The sequence below is a fragment of the Sciurus vulgaris genome (assembly GCF_902686455.1).
Source record: "Sciurus vulgaris genome assembly, chromosome: 1".
Taxonomy (NCBI): Eukaryota; Metazoa; Chordata; class Mammalia; order Rodentia; family Sciuridae; genus Sciurus; species Sciurus vulgaris.
In genome coordinates this window covers 58,209,611-58,232,135 of record NC_136461.1, presented here as the reverse complement: position 1 = coordinate 58,232,135, position 22,525 = coordinate 58,209,611, and the positions used below count along the sequence as shown (strand labels likewise).

At 35.0% G+C, this 22,525-nt stretch overlaps 1 protein-coding gene across 1 annotated transcript in view; it reads right to left on the bottom strand.

Annotated features, from left to right (window-relative positions):
• The window catches only part of LRRC7 (leucine rich repeat containing 7), a 525,614-nt gene that overhangs the window by 26,094 nt on the left and 476,995 nt on the right, over positions 1 to 22,525 (bottom strand). Inside the window, exons 24-25 of the mRNA XM_079128752.1 lie at positions 17,884 to 18,105; positions 8,540 to 8,632 (exon numbers count right to left, since the gene is read on the bottom strand). Of these exons, the coding sequence (XP_078984878.1) occupies positions 8,540 to 8,632; positions 17,884 to 18,105 (315 nt within the window). The remainder of the gene's footprint in view (positions 1 to 8,539; positions 8,633 to 17,883; positions 18,106 to 22,525) is intronic.

Genomic DNA, 22,525 nt, shown 5'->3' with positions numbered 1-22,525 from the left:
AAATTATATGTGTATATAAAATTTAAAAATAACTCACTCTCAATTATGACTATTAATCTAACTTTCCAGCATAGTTCTGGGACTTCAGGCTAACTTGGTGTCAGCCTTTCCTGGATATGTATTCTCATCTGTTTGTGGCTTCCCAACTCATCCAAAGGATCTTAGAGACAGTTTAAGTTTGATTTTATAGGATATAAGAATAAACTCATTGAGTTTTTATAATTTCTTATACCCAAAGAGGAAAAATGGCACAATAAAAGCAATGAGCAGTCACTTGGGCTTCTTTTTTATTTGTCATAGATTCCCTTGTCCTTAACATCTGTTTCTTGTTGTCTGGCTCTGTTATTTTTACATCTTATGGCATTCACTTCAAATTTCCCTGAACCTTCTGATCAATACCTAGTTTTACGAATAACTTTTTTTAGCTCCAAAGAAATACAAATTGGATGCAATTATAATTACTCTTAGATGAACCAGAGGTCTATTTGTAGAATGTAGTAGTTTTTTTAAAGAAAAACATTTAATTGGAAAAATCATAGGGCTCTAAAGCATATTTAAATGAGTCTCACTGCAAAAATCTGACATAGCCAATTTCAGAATCCACACTCAAGTTTCAGCTGCTAGAAATTCCTCTGATGCCATGGTTGAAAGCACTGGGCTTTGGAAGGGTAATTCTTATGGATGGGAGTACATCAGAATTTCTGATATTAAAGTACTTTTAGTTTGAAACATGAAAGAAACTCATTTTCATAATGCAGTAATGGACCCTTTTGGTGATCTGCCAGATTCCCTTTTTCAGATCTGTGTCCTCAAGCTGCAGGTGCTGCTCACGATTGGATACTTTCCTTAAAAATCCCCTCATCCTGCAGCCTCCTTTTCTGGGAAATGCTTGGAAAGTTACAGCCTCCTCTCTTGGGGTGGCCTACAGCCAAGGATTGGCTGATACGACGTAGTAAGGGTTATTTCTCCTCTTAGGGTGAGACCGCCCTGTGGGTACCATTGATGTGTACACCACAGGATTTGCTTAGTCTCTAACCCTGCTCTTAACAGATTTCATCTGAAAATGATTCTTCAATAAAAAAGACTTGTACAAAATTCCCATCTCAGACTCATCATCTAGGAAAACTGACTTAAGGTAAATACGAACTATGAAGATTAAAGTTCCATAATATCTTCTTGCCTGACAGTGATAGGTAGATTATTTATTTTGCTTAGTGATTATTTGGAAGCCAGGATCAGGAGATAAGATGCTCTCCACCTCCAGCTTAGAGCAACTTTGGGGGTAGATTTGTGGAAAATTATATGATATTGATATTTTTTATATATGTCTCAAATGTTATTTGGAAAAAAAAAAAAAAACACTGTTAAATAATGATGCTATAGGCAAAGACCTGACATGTATTGCTTTTAATTTACTTGCTTTTAGTTCTAGCAATTTGACTTCATAATATTTCCAGGAATCTACTTGGTTATAACCTTTTCAAACAAGAAACTAGACATGAGTCCCTGAAATACCTCTTTAAAAGTGCAGAAACTTTGTAAAAGGAGTGTGAAAGATTTCACACACACTTCCCAACAATCTAATTGACCCTCAGTAATTAATTTTCATTGGTAGACCTGTCAATTCTTTTCAGTAATTACACATTATTTTTGCACTAACGTTAAGTGCTTTCATATTTTGATTGGAAGTGCTTGACATTTTCCAATGAATAGAAACAAATTTAAAAATAAAGTCTCTAAATCCTTTCCTGCTCTATTATTTTCCCTTGCTTACTGTGTTCCATGCTAAATAGATGAAGTAAAGCAGCAGACAGAACATAGATAATATATAACTCTAGCAACAATATAGCTAGCTGTGTCCTTTGGGCTTCAATTTTTTTTTTGAAGAAAAGATTTTACTGATTGTTAGACTACATCACACAGTGATGACATTCTCAATTCTAATGATTTTCTAAATGTATTGTTGAATTTAAAAGTCACAATCAATGCTCTTATTTAAAATGGTACTTTTTAATCAACTTATTTTTTTCACATGTATGCTTTCGTGATATTTTCCCAAAGATTCATGCCTTTGTAGCAATATATTTGATTATTTGCTCTTTTAGGCTGAAATTCATGTCTTCTTTAAATTATAATGTCTAGACACTGACATTTTCCAACTGGCTAAAGCACTTTCCTATGCCTTTACTTTTTTATTTTTTGGTACCTGGGATTGAACTCAGGGGTAATTAACCACTGGGCCACATCCCAAATGGTTTTTATTTTTTATTTTGAGACAGAGTCTGGCTAAGTTGCTTAGGGCCTTGCTAAATTTTTAGGCTGGCTTTGAGGTTGTGATCCTTCTGCCTCAGCCTCCTGAGCTCCTGGGTGTGTACCACCATGCCTGGCCTACCATGCCTTTCAAAAAGGTATATAATTGCTACACCTCCAGGGAATCCTAGTAAGAGGAGATTATATAGACTACATTTCTACTAGTAGGAAATTGTAAAGACTACATTTATGAAGAGATTGAGGATCTTTCTTCGAGTATTTTTATTTTAAAAGCCTTGCTATTTCACTTGTAATGTCCTTAAGTAACCAAGTGGCATTCTAAACCTCAAGCTGCAATATGACTAATATGCAGCTGAAGTAATCTGTTGTATTATAACATAATTTGTGCTTAAAATTGATTTTTATAAGTCCAGGTTTATTTATTACATAAGATCTATTTCAACTGCCTCCCAAATTTAGTCCATAGTCTACCAACAACATGTAACTAGCTCTTACTCCTGAATCTTATTTTCACATAATTCATAGGTTCTAAAAATTACATTGCATTGCATAATCACTTGAAGCAGAAATAAGGATGGGCAAATTTATAAATTATATTACTTATAAAAAGAATTAAGAAATACAGAAAACAAATCATATTTGCCTACCAGCTGTGTAAAATGAAGGAAATGTGCTTTTTATAGTTTAATATCTATTTGGTAAATAAGATCACATGCAATGAAGAGTTCTAGACAAATGTGTTTGCTATCCTTGTTTTTCATATCCATGAAGAATATCTGACAGATAGACATATAGCATGTACCTTTTTCTTAAGTCAAGGGCTTTTGAGGCCCTTTGTTTATGAATCACTCACTGTCATGAGGCTGAGCAAAGCTGGAAAGCTACTCCTGTGCATTTCTGAACTTCCCAATACCATATGTACCCCTGGGTTTTGAGATCTCTGAGTAAAGGTATCAAATAAATGCTTTCATTCTGCATGTCTGATTATCCTTCTCTTAATATTAATCATATGAAAACTTCTATTTGATGTAATACCCATATTCACACAAAGGAGAAGTTCTATTTTTCCTTAAGGGTGGAGTGAAAGAAGTTTAAGTCTTGTTGCAGTTGCTTGGGCATCTGGAGGAAATAATTTAAAATTGATGTAATTAAGTTATAATAATTATGAAATTCTAGACCATTTATTTGGAGTCTACTGGTCATTATTACATTTTACATTTTTGTGCTTCCAGTATTCTTCTATGGATTAAAATTTTACCTGTACCATAGGCAAATGAAAGCATTTTAAGAACATGGATTTGTTTTTCCTATCACTTCTATGATTGCATTCAGATTGCCCACGCTGGTAGAAACATGGGTGAACCCTCTGGCATCTGCTAAGCTTAGGTGTTTATGATAAGCTGAAAGAAGTAGTGATTCTTTTGCTCCAATGCTCTGGAATGTTGATGTCCTGCTTTCCAGTCCTTTGAGGGCAGGCTGGATCTATAATACAGTGTTGACTGTGATCCTGTGTCTAGATAATTATTTATGGGGCTGTTAGTGCAATACCATTATAGTATATAGGGAAAGGGGTTATGAGTCTTTTTTAATGACTTTAAAATCCAGACACTTACTCCTTCTTTCCTCAAATGGAGCAAGAAAGGATATTAGTCCCTGAATGATGAGACTTGATGCACATTACAAGCCCTTCCATTCACAGAGTCCTGGGTTACTTTATGAAATACTGCCAAAAGTATGGTAGCTGTCAACTATTAATCTTGTTTCTTCTTTCTAACAACATCCTGTGGAAATTATACTGGTAAATTCCTTGAATTGTATAGCCATGAATTATTATTTTATGAGTGTTTAAATACAAAGAATATTGCAGTTTTCTCTTTTGGCAGAATCACCACTGCAATGATACCTTAGTCTACAAGTTATATAATTGCTTAGCAATCCATTCTGTACAGTATGCTCCTAATTATCTAGGTTCAATAGAGAATACATGCTGACTTCCAAGGACTTGTTGAAGCAAATATGTAGACTATGACTAATTAGAGGGTTCTGTAATACTTTCAATATTAGAATATCATATTAGTTTCAACTCTACAGGGTATAAATTTGTCATGTGGCTCCTCTGCTAAGTGGCATTTGCAGATAGAGGCATGTTTTATAGTGCTTATTAAGAGAAAAGGATTTGGAGTCAGATCAGTTTGGTTTCAAATCTTGTCTGCCACAGAGCAGCTAAATGACCTTGGACAAGTTAATTAACTCTTCTGGGACTCAGTAAGATAGGGAATAATACTACTACTCAACTAACAGAAGTTCTTATGAAGATTAAATAAGTTTATGCTTATAAGGAGCCCAATACAGTGTCCAGCACATTGTAGATCATAAGAGGCTATGATTTTTATTGCTTTATTTTCAGATTTGTTGGATCAAACTCTTTCATCTCTTAATCACATCTTGCCACCATGACAGCAATGTTTCTGTATCATAATAAACCAGATTGTGGCTTCCACCCTTGTCATGGAGAGAGGAAGGCAAGCATCACACAGGGCCATTTCCAACCACAGCTCTACTGCTTTCTCTTCCCAGTACGTGAAAGCAGTTTACAATTGCAGATGGACTCCAAAATAATGAACTCCATGGCAAGTGAATTTTTTTATTTTTCCCAACCACTAAACGTTGTTCTGACTATATCAATGGCAGGGCTAATTGCACTGTATTCCTTGAACCCAGGGAGACCATATTTGTTTAGGACTATCTTTGGTCTTGGAAGGGAGTTAAGTTTGCTACCAGATGCTGTTCTCTGTTCTTGAAGTCTGGTACAAAATAGTGTGGCATCTGTTGTTTAATCCTGAATCCTTCCTAAAGCCTCAGTTAATTTTTTGGTGGTCTCAAGTGGTTTTGTTTTTGTGTTTGTTTTTGTTTTGCATTAATTTCATACTAACTCAGAATTTAGTTCAGAACTTCTGCCAGAATGAACAAAAGAGCTCACTTTTTTTTTTTTTTTTTTTTTATACCAGGGATTGAACCCAGGGGTGATTAATCACTGAGCCTCATCCCCAGACCTTTTTATATTTTATTGGAGACAGGATTTTGCTCAGTTGCTTAAGACCTCGCTGAAGTTGCTAAAGCTGGCTTTGAATTTGTGATCCTCCTATCTCAGCCTCCTGAGTTGCTGTGATTATAGGCATGTGCACTTAGCCCAGTCAAAGCTCACTTTTGACCTAGTGTCCTCTCAGTCTTGAGGGATGACCACTCAAGCTTTCCTTGTGTAGATGTGATCAGTCTGGATGCTGTTTCACATAGATCCTGGGTATGTGGCTGAAACAGTGGTTCCCATCAGTAACAAGGAAGAGAATGAAAGAAATTTATTGGTTACTTTATTATAAAAAGTCCTCAATGCCTCTAAGATATTCAGATGTTCTTGGATACTTTAAAATTTGAGAGGTAATACATTCAAACACTAATAAACAGTAAGTAAAATAAGAGTATGCACCATGTTCAGTTTAAACTTTTGTGTAACTAGACTCCTCATACAGCTTCTACTTCAGACGCAGGTATTAGCTATTGAAGTAAGACATCTGTATAATTTGTTTTTTCTTACCTCCAGCTGAAAACTGGACAACTCATGGAAAAAAAATCTGTTTTCAGTATTGGAGAGAGGAGTATTTCAACTAATTTAATTTGTTTTTACTGTTTGCTATTTTGGGGTAGATAAAGGCTCTAGGTTTAACTCAAAATTTTATGCAACTACTGGGGCTAATAAAATGCATCTGGATTTCCAAGAGATTATTCCATTTCCTTATGAATAAACTAAATTCTTGTGTACATTTTCAGAGCCAAAGTCTTTAGAGACTCTGAACATTGTTTTTTTTTTCCCCTATGTATTCCATGCTTTATTATCATATAAGGATTCAACCATTACAACAATAGTTCTGGATTTTAAGAAAAGTTTCCTCTGTGCTACTCAAATGGATTCTTAAAGTATAGTTATAGGTACACAGAAATGTTATTTCAAATTCCTTCTATCTTATAACCCCTATTTAAAATTGTTAACCCATTCCATTAAATATGTGTGTATGAAGTCAATGAATAAGATATGTAGGTTAAAATATGTGTAATATCATCTCTGTAGCTGTAAGACAATCTTATTTATAAATGCCTTTTTAAGTCTAAGGAATAGACATGAAATAGAAGAAGTGAATTGTTTATTAAGCTGAATCCTGTACTCCTGGATTACTAGGCATGAGTATGACTTCAATATATGATAACATAGTCTACTATCAGCTGCTCCTCTGTGTTTTATATAAACTACCAGTATGCCTTCTCTGTAAAGAAATCAAAGGACAGGACTGAAGAAAATGGCCATATTTAAAAAGTCATAAAAGAGAACAGATATTATGACACATTCTTATGACACCCTGTCTGGACATTGTTAACCAGCTATCTACCATATGTTTGACCAAAACATTGAGCAGTATTGAGATTTATATAGTTTTGGAAATTTTAGACTCTCAATTTTGCAACAATAGAGATACACTTTTCAGATTGCAAGTGTTTTTCGAGTGTAAACAGCCAACCAAAAAGTGCTTTTGAGGGGAAATCTTTCAGTGGATACATCATACAATTCAAGTTGTCTATTATATTTAACCAGAGAAGCAAATTATAAGATCACAGACATAGTTCAGTCTCACTAGAATCATCTAAAGGTTACCAATGACACCTAGGCCCAGTGACACATGCCTGTAATCCCAGGGACTAGGGAAACTGAGGCAGAAGGTTCCTTTCTTCCTAATGCATATAATAGTGGAATTGAATTCTCATTTTGGTTTAGGTTCTTCTGTCTTTCCTCTCCAGACAGGGAAGAAAGAAGGGCAGGAAGAACATAAGAAATAAGATGACTGGGAATATGTTTAGGAAAATATGGATAAAAGGCTCTGTTCAGGCTTTAGATATCTCTGGAATGGAGGTATCTTAGTGGTTTTCTTTGTTTTTGTTTTTAGAATCAAGTTTCATGGTCAGAAATTGATCTGTGAATTACTTTTATAGTAATGGTGAATTGAAAGAGTCTGGACCAGGTAACTACAGGTAAGTTAAGAGCCTGTGGGGGTTTGTTCTAATGTAATATCTATCTTTCTTTATCATCTTAAAGTTTTATGATGTCACTTAATGTGGTTAAATATGGTGGGGTCAAAAGCAGATCATCTCAATTATCATCAAATTATAATAACTAATTGATTCAAAGCCAAGGCAGGTTATATAGCTCAGGGTAAACATTTTTCATTTAGGAGTCAGAGGGTCCTTCTGGGATTAGGCAGGCCACAGTGGGCGTGGGGAGCATGTTGGATGTTGAGGCAATGGTTGAGGCTAGAGTTGGGTGGGCATGCACATTTCTCCCACGGGTGACAATCAGGGATAAGAATGAGATGAGTACCCAGATTATCTGTGAATGCTAACTATGGTTTTCTCACTTAAAATGTTGTTTTCTGGGCTGGGATTGTGGCTCAGTGGTAGAGCACTTGCTTAGCATGTATGAAGTCCTGAGTTCCAGTCTCAGCACCTCATACAAATAAATGAATAAAATAAAGGCCCATCAACAACTAAAAATTTATATTTTTTAAAAAAAGTTGTTTTCTATGGTTTTTCAGTTCTACAGTTTTACTAATGAAATTCTTTACAAGCCTGAAGAGCTGAAGAGCTGTCAGCTTTCCCTGGCATTGAATCATTATGTAATCATCCTGTTACTGTGGGAAAGCATTTTCCTAAATAATAAAGTGATTTACAAGCCAACATTTGGAAACAACTTGTTACCTACATAGCTTCCCCCCCCCCCCCGCAAACAATACAATTTGAAGAAAAAGTCAGCAAACACCAAAACCCTAAACCCTTCTTTGCCTTTCAAATAGAAAGCTTAAATATGTATTTTTTCTTATCCTTTTTATTTGTCAAATATTAAAATGGATTCTTTTTTTCCATGTACTGAAAAAGTTTCTAATTGACTTCATAACTAGATTATTAGAGCACAGTAAAAACACTTGAAATCTTTTCCTAACCTTCATTATTGCAGTAGAGGATAGTATTCTTAAAATTGTCAATGATAAATTTAATTTTCTTTTCTTAATATGAACTTCTTTTCCTTATACATGGAAAGCAATTTACCCTCTGATCTATATAGCAGTTTCATTTGGATCAGAAGAATATATTTTGTATAAATCATATAAGTTTTCTAAACTTCATGGGTAAATTTGTATTTATAAAAAAAAAAAAATTCACTTCTTACCTTGTCAGAAGGTTTGAATGGATTTCCTTGTCCACTAATTCCACCACTGATACTAAATCCAAGGCCAGGATTCTTTTCTATTCTCACACAGAACTATGTAAAAAAGGTTAAAAAAAGAAAATCAAATAGTTATCAAAGCTAAATCTTTTCAAATCATTTCATCCTAGTAGAAAAGATTCATATTACACTAAGTTCTTAGGATTACCTATATTGACCTGTATAAACTGACAAAATGTTGAGTGTTTATGCAGAAGTTATGATGAAAACTAGCTAGAAATTACCTGGGTAAGCAGACATTTGTATGTACTTATTTATTATTTTAATTAAATTTTGATTAGCAGGTTTTAAAATTCAAAAGTCTTATATACATTTAAGAGATTATGCATTATTTTAGCTACCTATCATAAATGTGCATGTATTCAGATTAACTAGAAAGGATGGCAGGGATAATTGGAAGAAAGCTTTCAAATACAGAGTGAGGATAAGGTGCTTCTGCTTTCTAGTAGGGTAGGCTAGTTCTTCTCCTTAATAGAGTATTACGATATTCAGGAATATTAGGGTTTTTAGTTTGAGAAACAGGCCACAGCTGGAGTGAAGATGAAAGAGGAGGAATGAAGTGAATAGAGTTTTGCAACTGGCAGCAGCTTCTGAAGCAGGAGTTAGGAGCCTTAGAAGAAAGTGGACATTGTGAAGAAGTCAAAGAAAGAGGTCAAGAATACGGACATGTTGGTTGTGCCAGGGAATGGTAATAGGTGTTCAGGATTGCAGGGGCAAGTATTCTAACATTCTGTGTTATATTACTCCCCCTCCCCCAAAATCACCAGTACAAGTCTGTTAAACACTAGAGCCTTGTGTTTTATAGTACCAAGGGAACGATACCATTGGGAAGAGTACAATTGCCCTGGGATAAGGCTATGGCAGAATGGTTTAATCAACATTACACTCAATACAGAGTAGATCAAGAATTCAGCAGAAGGGCAATCAGCCCCAGGGACGACCTAGAGAAATGAAACCACCTCAGAATTCCTGGTGATCTGAGCTAGGGACATGTATGGACTGTGGTAAAAATGCTGTCTCTGCATATAAAGTGGGACAGGGTGACCCCAGATGATTGAAAGCTTTGGGACCAAGAGGCAGCATATTTTGGTTACATAAAGGAAAAAAAAAAATCTTTTATACATTTTAAGTACAGAAGTAGTACTAGAATGAGGTGAATCAAGTGTTACCAGAGGTTTGCAGATAAAAAATTAATAGGAGTTAAGAAAAAGGAGAAGAAGAAAAAAAAAAAAAAGAAATACAGTAGCATATATTTTGTATTTATATAAACATATACTAGAAACATTCTTAAAGATTGGGAATATTTGCTTTCTTAAGAAGCTTAATGTTTTCTCCCCACATTCAGGCTTAGCCTAGTAATTAGTTTAATGCAAATGTCTAAAATATTCTGTGTTTTTATTTTCTAGGTACCTTTTAATCCCTACCTCTTAGGCAGTTCAAGGTAAACTTTAATCCTATTCCTGACTTAATTAGCATATTTGTGAGTCATTGGAAACTAGATCCATTCGGTTTGTCTGTTTAATGCTACCATCTGTAATTCCTTGTCATAGTTCATAATAGTAAATATAATGTTTATTATATAGTTCATTTGCAACACAAGAACAAAGAGCTATTTACAGATGTGACTTTTATGGTGGAGTCATAGTCATTAATGAAGTTTCAAAAAGTATGGGTAAAAGCAGTTACTGAAAGTACTCTTTCATATCTTTGTTTTTTTGCAGTACCGGGGATTGAATGCAGGAGTGCTCTACTACTTTGTTATATCCTGAGTACATTTAAAAAAAATTTTTTTTGAAACAGTATCTCCTTAAGTTGCCCAGACTGGCCTTGAACTTGCAATGATCCTGCCTCAGCCTCCCAAGTCATTGGGATTAGAGGTATACACCACACCTGGCTATCTTTTTTAAAGATATATTTAATTGCAACTGTTCTTCAATTGAGTTAGATTTGTTACAGCTAGTGATCATAGAATGGTAGCAACTACAGTTAATAATAGGCTGTGTTTGTATGGCTTACAGTCTATGCTTATGATCATAATAGTTTGATTTGGCTGACACATTTTAGCTTAATTCAATATATTAACTTACCTTTCTTCTTCTTATTTGTTAATTAGAAAATGAGAAGAAAGCAACCAATATGCTTAAAACATTTTTCTTTTGTGTCTATCCATCTAGGTATTTCTAGTTAAATTATTTAAAATTTGGGTTATATCTTTCTAATGTGAAAGTTTCATGTTGCACAACATGGAGAAGTATATGTATTCCTGGCTTTCCCTTGGCTACTCTAAAACTGGAAAGGAAACAAATGCAACAGATTTCATTTACACAGAAAATTGCTGAGAGTTGTTTCCAGTCATTTTTTTCGAGGTAGTGACTGTATCTATTTTATATTATTGTAAATCTGGAAGGCACTAAAAATCTAAGGAAAACAAATTTCATGTGTGCCAAGTATTTGAAGAACTGTCTCAATATATTTTTTAATAATAGAAATAATAAAGATGACACTGTGGTTTTATAAATGTGACAAACAAACATAAATTCTTATCTGAAGCTAGACTACTCTGGGGCATGCTAAGGTATGGCTAATAGGTTGCGCTGTGACTACTGGGTCTCATAAAGCATGTCAGGGAGAGTATTCATCTCACATATAAGGAGTTCCACCTGTCTGCCAAGGCCCAGAGAGGCCATAAAATGTTAAGAGGAGAGAATACCTCCTAGTCAAGAAGCAATCTGAAACCAAAGAGGATTAGCAAAGAGAACAGGCAGCATTCTAGCAAAAGGTCAAGTCTAGGAGTCTAATAAATAGCTTATTTAGTGAGAATAAATATTTCAATTTTCTTCTGACAACAGAGAATGAAATTTTTTGGCCCAAAGCATAAACAATGGGTAAGCAATCACAGATGCATTTGCTTCCTTCAGCATCTGCTTCCTTCAGCATCTGCTTCCATGACTTCCCTTCACTTGATACTTCTGGTCTGTGTTAATCTTACTTTAACTAAAATACTGGGTCTTATTTTATAGAGGCCTTTGTGATAAAATGGATTGTTGTGTCATAGTAAGGCCTGGTGATGTCATAATCTGTGTAGAAGCCTGTGATCTGACTTGGTTCCACAATGATCTAAAACCTCACAACAAAAATAAAGTAAATGTGTGCATGTGTGTGTGTGTTTGTGTGTGAGAGAGAGAGTGTTTTGGGAGGTATAATTCCAATTAGGGAAGTATTACAGAAAAATATCTGGCGATGCTATCATGAATTGGCTTCCTACTTAGTCCATTCTCTTTCCCAGCAGTATATATTAGTGTATACTTGTTTCTGCTACCTAAGATCCATTCATTGTTCTTCTGGTAGCGCTACCTTAATATGTTTGAGGAACCACTTATTCCCACATTCTCAGTCTGGATGCTTAGGATGAGACATGTTATTTAGACCTAAAACGAAGCACTGCATTCTCCAAAAATGTGATTGTTTACAGGATGGGCAAGTAACTCAATCAAAAAGGAGTAATGAGAGGCCTAGTAAGATATCCAGGAAAGAAATCTTGCTATTCTTGCAAGTTTTAAAATTGAGAGATCTGGAACTCTTACAGCTATCTTTCCAGCTTGAGGAAAAAGTCTTTCTGAGGCAGGAATCAACCCATGGAAACCGAAGTCCAGACTTCAGTGAGCCTGCATTATCTTCTCTAGATCCTGCCTGTTCCTGCAGTTTCAGTGTATGTCAAAACATTCTCTTTTGGCTTACGTCTTATTGAATTGAGTCCTTGCAATCCCAGGTGGTTAAAAAAAAAAAAAAAATCTAGAAGAGCCTTGCTTAGATGCAAATATCAAAGAAGATTTTCTTATTACCTTTTTTTTTTTTTTTTAAAGAAAATAAATAATACACTTGTTTGAAAATCCTCTTCGGAATTGTAACAACTGGGACCTAAATATTTTACACTGTGAAATTCTAGTCATCATGGAAATGTAAATCAAAATCACAATGAGATACTACTTCATAGGATGGCTATAAAGGAAAGGCAGTCTCAAGTATTGGTAGGCATGAGGAGAAACTGGAACCATCATTTATTGTTACTGGGGATGTATGTTGTAGCTACTTTAGAAAACTTTTGACTGTTCCTCAAAATGATAAACATAATGTTCATATGATCAGAAAATTTCACTCATATTTATCTATCCAAAAAGCATAAAAACATACAAATCTGTACATGAATGATCATAGCAGCATTATTCATAATAGGCAAAAAGCAGAAACAACCCAAATGTCCACTGATAAACAGAGAAGCAAAATATGGTATATCTATACAATGGAATATTATTTGGCAATGGTAAGCAATGAGACACTGATACATGCTATACTTAGTACATTGTGCTCAGTGAAATAAATAAACAAGTCACAAAAAAACATATATTGCATGATCTCACTGATATTAATTGTCCAGATTAGGACAAATCTGTGCACAGACAAAGTAGATGAGTAGATGAGTGTTTTAAGCAGAAGAGTGACAAGATATGGCTCATGTTTTGAAAAGATAACTGACAATGGAGAATAAATGAAGAGAAGCAAACTGGAAGAAAAGAAAGCAATTAGGAGGTTTGGGAAGTAGATAGGAGTTAGGTTACAGCCAACTAAGATGGTGGTGCAGGTGATGAGAAGTGGTGGATTCAGGATACATTTTGATGGAATTGCTTTGGATTGGATGTGGGCCACTGGAAAGGGGAGTCAAGGATTTTTGGTTATAGCAAAAATGATCAATAGAAGGGCCATTGATGGTATGGAGAACTCTGGAGAGAAGTGGGTCTGGTAGGGACAAGGGCAGGGACAGGAAATTGATAGTTCCTTTTGACCATGCTAATTTTAAGAAGTTCATTGGACATTCAGGTTGAGATGTCAACAAGTAGCTGCTTGCATATAAGCATCTGGAGTGCAGGAGAGAAGGCAGGGCAGGAGTTATAAATTTTAAAGTTATCCAGCCTGGAACTGAGTGAGGTCATCTAGAGGAGGGTGTGGAAAGAGAACAGAAAGGAGTCAAAGTCTGGATACTGAGCACTTCCATATTTAGAGGTCAGGAACAGAAATATGATTAAATCTTCCTACAGGCAAGTTGTAATCTACTCTGAAATAATTTTAATGCTCACTAATATATAGGGTTCATGAAGCAGGTGGTTGAGAGAAAATGACTTCAGACATTTCTTTAGACAAGATGCTCTGGTCAGTGGCTGAAAAGCACACTTGGAATTCCAGCTGAGGGTTTCATCTGAAGGCTGTTGAAGAAAACTACAATATGCTAAGGGATATAAGAAGAAAAACTTGGAAAGATTTGTTTTATTAAATTATAGATTTTTTTTTTCCAAACTACAGTGAGATATCATCTCACCCTGGTTAGAATGACTGTTATAAATAAAAATAACAAATGTTAGAGAGGATGTAGAGGAAAAAAACCTGTCATACAATGTTGGTGGGTATGTCATTTAGTACAATATTATGGAGAACAGTATGGAGATTCCTCATAAAACTAAAATCGATCTACCACATAATACAGCTGTCCCACTTTGGGGTATAAATTCAAAGGAAATGAAAAGAGCATATCAAAGAGAAACTTGCACTCTCATGTTTATTGTGGCACTATTCACAATAGTTAAGATAAGGAATCAACCTAGGTGCCCATCAGCAGATAAATGGGTAAAGATAAGTGTTAAGTATACATGATGGAATGTGTATAAAAGACACATCATGTATAAAGAGAAATGAAACCCTGTCATTTGCAGCAAAATGGATGGAAATGGAGAACACTGTTAAATGAAATAAGCCAGTCACAGAAAAACAAGTATTGCATGCTCTCTCTAATATGTAGAAGTTAAAAAAAAAAAAAAAAGTCAATCTGAATAGAGAAAGTGATTACAGGAAGTTGAGAAACTGGGGTGGGATGCTAATAAAATATAGATTTTTAAATTAAAATATAATAATTAAATAGTTAGAAAATACATATTAAATGATTTTAATGTCTGTTATTTATTCAAATGACTTCAGGGACATTCCATACCTCATACTGCCCATCTTAAAGTATTGCTACTTGGAAATATTCTCCACTGAATTTTAGTCTCTAGTTATCACAGTAATGCCACACACATATACACACACACACAAGAAAACAAAAAGACATTGCTGCTCTGGATTTATAGTTCACAGTCTGACACCAAGAATTTGCAACTCAACACCATAAATTCTATAAATTGACTTTCTAAGCTGTATGCAGTTGCATGTACACAATTACAGGCCACACAGAGCAGGAGGCCAGTAAGCCTGGACTCTGTCCCAGATCCACTCCTAAATCGTTGTCTTGACTATAGCACAGTACTTAATTTTTTCTTTATCTTAGTTTTCTAGATAATAAAATAGAAACTGCTTTACCCATATTACAGTATTACCAATTAATCAGTTAATACCTGAAAGGGTTTAGGGAGATGTGGAGTGTCAGGCTGATGTTTTTCCTTTTCATTTCTGCTTTGGTATCTATATGTTCTACGTACATGAATATAGTCTGTCTTGGATTATGCATTTGTATAAGGGATAAACCAAGGTATTTTTAAACAATATTTAACATGTATTTTTTAAATAGTAATAATATTCACTTTGTCTGGCAAGTTGTTGAGCTACAGAACGTCTAAAACAGTGGTTCTCATCCTTGGATATGTGATCGGTTCACCTGGGGATTTGGTCACAAGAAGACCAATAAAATCAGTTGATTTGGGTACAAAGTGAAGGCATCAGTGTTTTTCTAAGCTCCTGAACATACTCTAATGCAGAGCTGAGATACACAACGGCTATTATAAAGTGTTATTACATTGTGAAAGAAAGAACAATGTGGATAGGAAAGAAAAATACTGAAAAAACCTGAATATTATGTGTAGTTCTACATGAAAATTATAGCCCCTTTCATGTTTTTTTTTTTTTTTTTTTTTTTTATTTGTAGACTTAAGGAGGTTGGGACCATCAGTCATTAAGTTCTTTCCAATATTAATTAAAATATTGTATTCCTATTTCAAGATTTCAAAATCTTGTATTCCTATTTCTATAATCTCAATGCTAGGCTTATTCTGTATGTGTTGTGTGTTTGTATAGAATTGTAGCCTGTGACTCTTACAGAACCTTTCTGAATGTTGTTGGCAGGTGGTAATATTTTCATTAACAAGAGAATAGAACCTTAGAAAGAGTTAATAACTTGGTAAGAATCACATGACTAGTAAAAGTAAACCTGAACTTGCAACTTCAAATCTGCTACCTAGTCCTAACATTCTCTTTCTTGAATGATGTACAGCTAATGAAGTGGAGAGGTTGGGAAACTCAAAAGAGATGAAAGAAAATTGTTGTAAAAAGTGGTGGGCTAGAAACAGCTGGTTGGGGAGTGGGGCATGTCTTGATTTGTAGTGTCTGTTAATTTTTATGGTGTAATTATTCCCACAATGTCAACCTTATAATGGGATGTCACTGAAGGTGAATTGGGAAGAGATGCACACAATGATTGGTCAGCACGAGTTTGCTTCAGCAAGCCAGTAGCAGGAACAAGTGCATTGAATCATGAAAAAAGTTTTGGCAAACTGTCTCAAAATTTATAAATGTGGGGTGGGGAGAAAATAGTTTTAGAACCAGTAGTAGTTGTTTAAAAGCTTTTTAGGTTTTCTTGACATCAGGCAAAGTTCTTGTTTCACCATTAGAAACCATGTCGGCCCCAAACCAAGGCAGAGAACACTAAGAAGACAAAAGAAGTTATAGTTAAGTCCCCTTCTTCACATAGACACCGAATGCTTATACCTTTCTCTCTCAGTTTGAAAGGCACCTGATTTATAAGAGCTATGAATCAAAACACTTGAAAGCTACAATAAATACATTCTTTGAAAGAGTCATGATATTTTAAACTTAATTCATGTATAAACTTTAAAACTTAGCAATCCTTTCATTAGTTAAAATTTATAAAAGTTATGTATTTGGGGTATTTAGAAAAAGAACATGGTAATATTAAACACGATTCAAAGTTGGTCAAAACAGGGCATTGATCTCAGTAGATTTTTAAATGCATTAATTTTGGGATCTACTAATAAGAATAACTAAATCAGAGAAGTGGGTTGAGGTTATGATATTTGTGGGATAATAGATATAATTTTATCACTTTCTAGGATGCCTTTGTTAAAGTATAGTTTAAAATTTTTAGAATCTCTGGAGAATTAAAAACCTTACATCATTATCTGATGAAAGCACCTATCTAGTTATACATGAAATCCGGCTCTGGGTTTAGATCAAGAAAGGAGAGGAAGATAATTATCTTGGAAAAAAAAATCTCTGATTTTGAGAATGATTAACACATGTTTCAGTTTTAAGACAGGTATTAAGAAATAAAGGCAATATTTAAAGCAAGTTGGATTTAAATGATAAATGACTCAATATAAAGAAAAAATTAGAAATGAAGGTAATCTTGACTGACAGGTTTAGAAAATAAGGTGGGGTGAAATGTAAAGTTTGAGTCAGTAATAATAAAATGAAAACTTTTAAAACCTTGTTAAGGAGTTAGTACAGTCAGTGGGAGCTTTGCCTAATTGTGTGAAAAATGAAATAAGAGAAATTAATTTTATGAGAGTATTAAGGCCTTACTGTCTTTCTTTCTAAGCTTAATATAATTCAATAGATGAGATTCTGTTTTCTGGTCCTAAGGAAGAAAAGCAGATTCTACTATGGAAAGCAAATCCTAATTTTAGATAGGTCAGAAGAGCAGCAATGTTTTTGCTCCATAGCACTGATCAGTAGTTTCTGGAGCATTTCAGCAATGTTTCTCTTCCAGCTGTTCTTCATAATTTCCTTATAGCAAAGCTTTATCTCTATGCTATTCAACAACCAGAACTTTTAGAAAGTGTTTAACTACAAATGAGGAGGAATAATAAAGCTAACTTTTTATACTATTACCCCAGAGGCCTTGGGTAACACACCTTAGCCAATGAAGTTCTCTATAACATGACAAAGCTGTAAAGCTAACCTAGAGTTGGGAGTGAGACAAGAAAAGCAATTCTAAACCCATCCTTTTTCTTATGTAAAAGGGTCATTTTACTAACCATAAGTTCCTGTGTTACACTGAAAATATCCATAAAATGCCTACAAAGAGGGTTCCAGCCCATTCAAGATGATGACATTATATGTTCTGAACCATAGTAATAAGGGCAAGCAAGTCATGGATTTTTCATATTTTCCTAAAAATTCAACAATTATTTAAAAAACAAACAAACAAAAAAACCCACTCTTCTCACCTGCTCTGGATATCCATCCATACTCCTTTGCCCTTTAGTTTGAATTAAGCACCGTCCAGGCTGAGGTCCCCGTGTGGCCTGTGAAGAGGGGATCTGAATAGGCAATGGTGACTGAAATTGCTGGATGGTCACTTTGTTTATATTTCCTTCATATGGCTGCTGCTCCCGGCTGCGATGCTGCAGGCTTTGGGACCCCATCAAAGTCTGGATGTGGCTGCCTGCCTGTGGAGAAGATAATCTGTCAGGCGAAGGCTCCTGGTGCTGAAAGGATGTGATTAAAGTAGGAAACACGTTCAGAATACCTCTCGGGTAAAGTGGAATCATTTGGGCTTTCAGCCACGGCTGGAAAGGATAATGAAGAAACAGCGAGGGTCTGTCTACTGTGGTTTGTGAAAATGTTAATATTGGAGCAAGGTCGCATTAAATGTATTTGTAGTCATCTGGTGGTTTGCCAAAGATCATTTTAACCCCTACCTTAAAGAAACAAAATTCAGTTCAAAAAATCTCAAGTAGTACAAGCAGTCACCAAAAATAAAGTGGAGTTCTATCTGTTATTTGATTTTGAAAAATAACAGAAACGTTTAATACATGACTTCAGGAAGAAAACGATACAAATTTCATTTGTATCAAATGATCGATCCTATGAATGATTCCATTTCTATCATTATGATTACAAATTTTATTTTTTTCCTGTTTCTTGATTCTGGAGCAAAAGTATTGAATTCCTTAAGTTTTATGACACAAGTGTATAAGGAGCTTGTTTAGGTGAGTATAACCAATGGTATTAATTTTTTACATTGTTAAATCAAGAGTTTAGTTTTTGGAATCTCTGTTACATTAAAATTAATCCGTGCGAAACTCCTGTGTTTGTAGACTGTGGAGGCACAAGATCTGGAACGGTCTTCAAAATGAACTCTGTACATTTCTTTAATAATTTTCAAGTTCTTAAAGAGCAATGTAAAAAAGCAAAGACATTACAGTGAGACTGGAGAATCATTTAAAGAGAGAAGTTATATTGTTGGATCCCAAACAAGATGTAATTAAAAAAAAAATCCAAAATCATTATTTGGCAATATGTAGGGCAAAATAAACACATCATTGGTTATATTTTCGATGTCCAACTGGCTGTCTTGGCATTATGATTTTTCCATGCAGAGACATTAAGATATTTCAGTCATGAGAAATTGGAGGAAAAACAAAAATTAATTTTGGTCTATGCCAGCACAATGTGAAAACAATTTTCAATCCAACATGGTCTGACACACTTATACAGTGATTATATAGCACAATAAATACAACTCAAATAACCTCATAAAGGACAAATGTTTATTTCTCTATTCTCAGAAATTTTCATGAAAGGACATGTCACAACCTTTTCAGCCATTCTAGAAGACAGAACACCTTTCCGGTCAAGTTTTTCCTTATTACAAGTTCCATTATTTTCTGCTTGCATGGAATTTTGTGTTCTTTTGTTTGGTAGGAGAGGTACTCATGTTAAACCCAGTATTAGATTTTGGTCTGTTTTGTTCTGAATGAACTCACTGGCATGCTCAGTTGTATAGTTAAAAAGATAATCTGCAGTTAGAGGAGTTGGGAGTGGAGGCTGTTTACTGGGGCTGAATAGGTACTGAGCAGTCTGTTGATCGACACCTACTTTTCATCCCCTCTGGTGTAATTTCATGGGACTCAGTTAGTACTTGAACCAGTGGATGGGAGGAGGGCTACCTATATAACTTAAAGTGATCACATAGATAAGCAAAGATTTTTTTGCACCCTGACAAAAACTTAGAAGGAAAACAGAATGTAGCTTTGTTCCTTGATAAATATTCTACACAAGAAAATCAATAATGACTACTTAAACAACTCCTTTTCTAATTAATCTGGTAATGGTCTATCCAAGGGTGAAAATCTAATTCTCTGTATTTAGAACTGTAATACCTTTTACACAATTATTCTGTTTGTTTTTCTTCTGATGTGACAATTTGAGCTCAGGACTATGCGAATTTTGAATTGTTTGAGGGAAAACATCATATCCTACCTTAATGTTTCTAATGACTGGTGCAGTAACTGCATTTAATAAGTAATAGCTACCATCCAAACACTTGGTGCCAAAAAGTGTGCTAAAATATCTTAAATATATTACATCCTTTAATTTTCATAACAGCATTAAGAAGGAATTATTATCCGTTTTTAGTGAGGAGGAAACCAAGGGTGGGAGAGGTTAAATAATCTATCCAAGTAATTGTATAACTGGTAAACTGGAAAGACCAGCATGTGAAGGCTGTCTGACTATAAAGAGTTTTGCTCTTAAACACTATATTATACTGCAACCCTTTTCCCCCAGATTGGCACCCTCCCCTAATAGCTGAACTGTGAACTGAAAAGGAACCATGAAAACCAGGATCTGGTTGCAGGGAAAAATATATACAATTCCTTCTCTTAAATTTGCCAAAGGTCCATTCCCTACTTGGTGAATTAGGTCTATCAGCTCTTTTGATGCTGTGCATGTGATTTCAGGATGTACAGTTCAGCAGATAGGATTATGCTTTAGTATTTAGTGATCTTTCTGGTCCTGTGAAGTAATGAAGCACATGTTCTCAGATGGCTTGGCAAAACAAAAGGTGGGTATGGAAAGAACATGCTGTCAAGTAATTTTTTTTTTTTTTTTTTGCAAGCAGTTCTTTCACTCTTCCAGGTCATAGGCTATAAAAAATGGGGATGAGGAATTATTGCTGTACAAAGCCAAGAATTAACACCAAATTTTGTGTAGTCAAACAAACATATGGGACATAAGATATCTAGGGGGATCGATTAGGGAATAGAGAGGTTGCAAAGAAGAGGCTTCTTTTTTCACACATAGACTTAAGAAAGGTAATAAGGACTCTTACAATGAAGTACAAAGGACTGATGAAAACAGATGTCAGAGGTTGGATTTATTTAAGCAGAGGTTGAGTTATATGAATACTGAGCTATATGAAGAGGACTTGGAACATGAGGGTTTCTGTAAAGACTGCTACATATTTTGAATTAGAAAAGGAAAAAGATAAAATTTTGCATTAGTGTGGAACTTTTCAGGGTAGGGTACACAAGATAACATGTATTTGAGGAGAATAGTGATACAGTAAGTTATTTTCAACTGACCCCAAAAACAAACTGTCAAAGTTTACAGGGAAAAACTTCAATATCCATAAGACTCAAGGAAGGATTTATTTCAACACTGAAGAAATGTTGATTTGATATAAGTGGCATAAAATTCAGTAACTTCATGTGAAATTCATCACATAGTTAATATGGCTTATTGTGGGAAATTGTTAAGTGTTTGGGAGGTTTTTTGATATTAAAGCAATGACTATTTCACCATAAAAATACCTTAGTTCACATTGTTCTTTTGGAAAAGTGTGTTAAACTGAGAAGTGTATCATATTACCCAATTTGGTCATTTGTTTTAGAACCCATCTTGGCTCCTGAACCAGTGGGGCTTGCTTCCAAAAATCAAACAGCCTCCAAAGGTGACAATTTATGTCACTGAGAATGTTCAAAAGAACATGATTTAGTTTCCAAAATTAACTCCAAAGGAGCCCCAGAAATATTCAGGAGCAGGGTCAACAATCCAGAATCATTTCCAAAAGATAACTAAGTAACTGATTTCAAGGAATCAGACTCATTTACAAGTCAGTATTGATAATTTTGTAAAGCAACAACAAAAACAAAACAAAATAAACAAAAAATCCCCAGTCATACTTTCTATTCATACCAAACCATGTATTCTATAGGGTATGTTCCCTTTTATTTTTAAAATGCAGGCTGTTTTAAAGTGAGTCAGTAGGGCTCCTGCTTCCATGTGGATGGAATAGATGCATTTCCCCCCTGTTGACTACATTAAATATAGCAAAGATCCTTTAACATTATATATAAAGATATAAAAAGACTGAAAAATAGAAGAAGGAAGCCAGCAAGAGACCTAGGGACCAAGCACAATACACTCATGTCTCCCGGGTTATATATCCAGAAGTGGGTAATCAGTCACCCAACTAAACAAACACAAACCTGCTCTTTCTAGCCAAAAGATCAGCAAAGATGTAGCCTAACAGATAGATGCTTTAGATACTGCCTTCTATATTATGACTGAACACCATAGGAAAAATTGGTCCAACTTCAACAATGCCAGCAAAGGCCAAGTGGGTAGCCTCAACTTCTACCCTCATTAGGATGCAACAAAGCAAACCAAAATTCCTACTGAAGTGGTATTAGGGAAGTCCAAACAAGGTGCCACAGCATTCATCCCCAGTGACTAGTAAAAACCCCTCCAATGGTGTCAGTGGAGACCACTGGAGGTACTTGGACTTCCAAGCCCACTCAGAAGTGATGAGTTAACTTCTGAATTCTCAATGGGTAGTATGAGAGAAGGCCTAATTAGAAATCCAGACATTCAATTACCCAGTGATAATGTGGCTACCCCCACACCAAGGTATCAGTGGAGACTATGTGGGGAGTTGAAACCCATCCCCACTTAGCAATACTGAGGACCTTTTGCCTCAGGTATCAGTGAAGGCTGAATGGGAAAACTAGACTTTATCTCTAATCAATAACAAGTCAGCTCCCCACCTTCCTCAACTGAAATGGTATCAGAGAAAACCAGCTA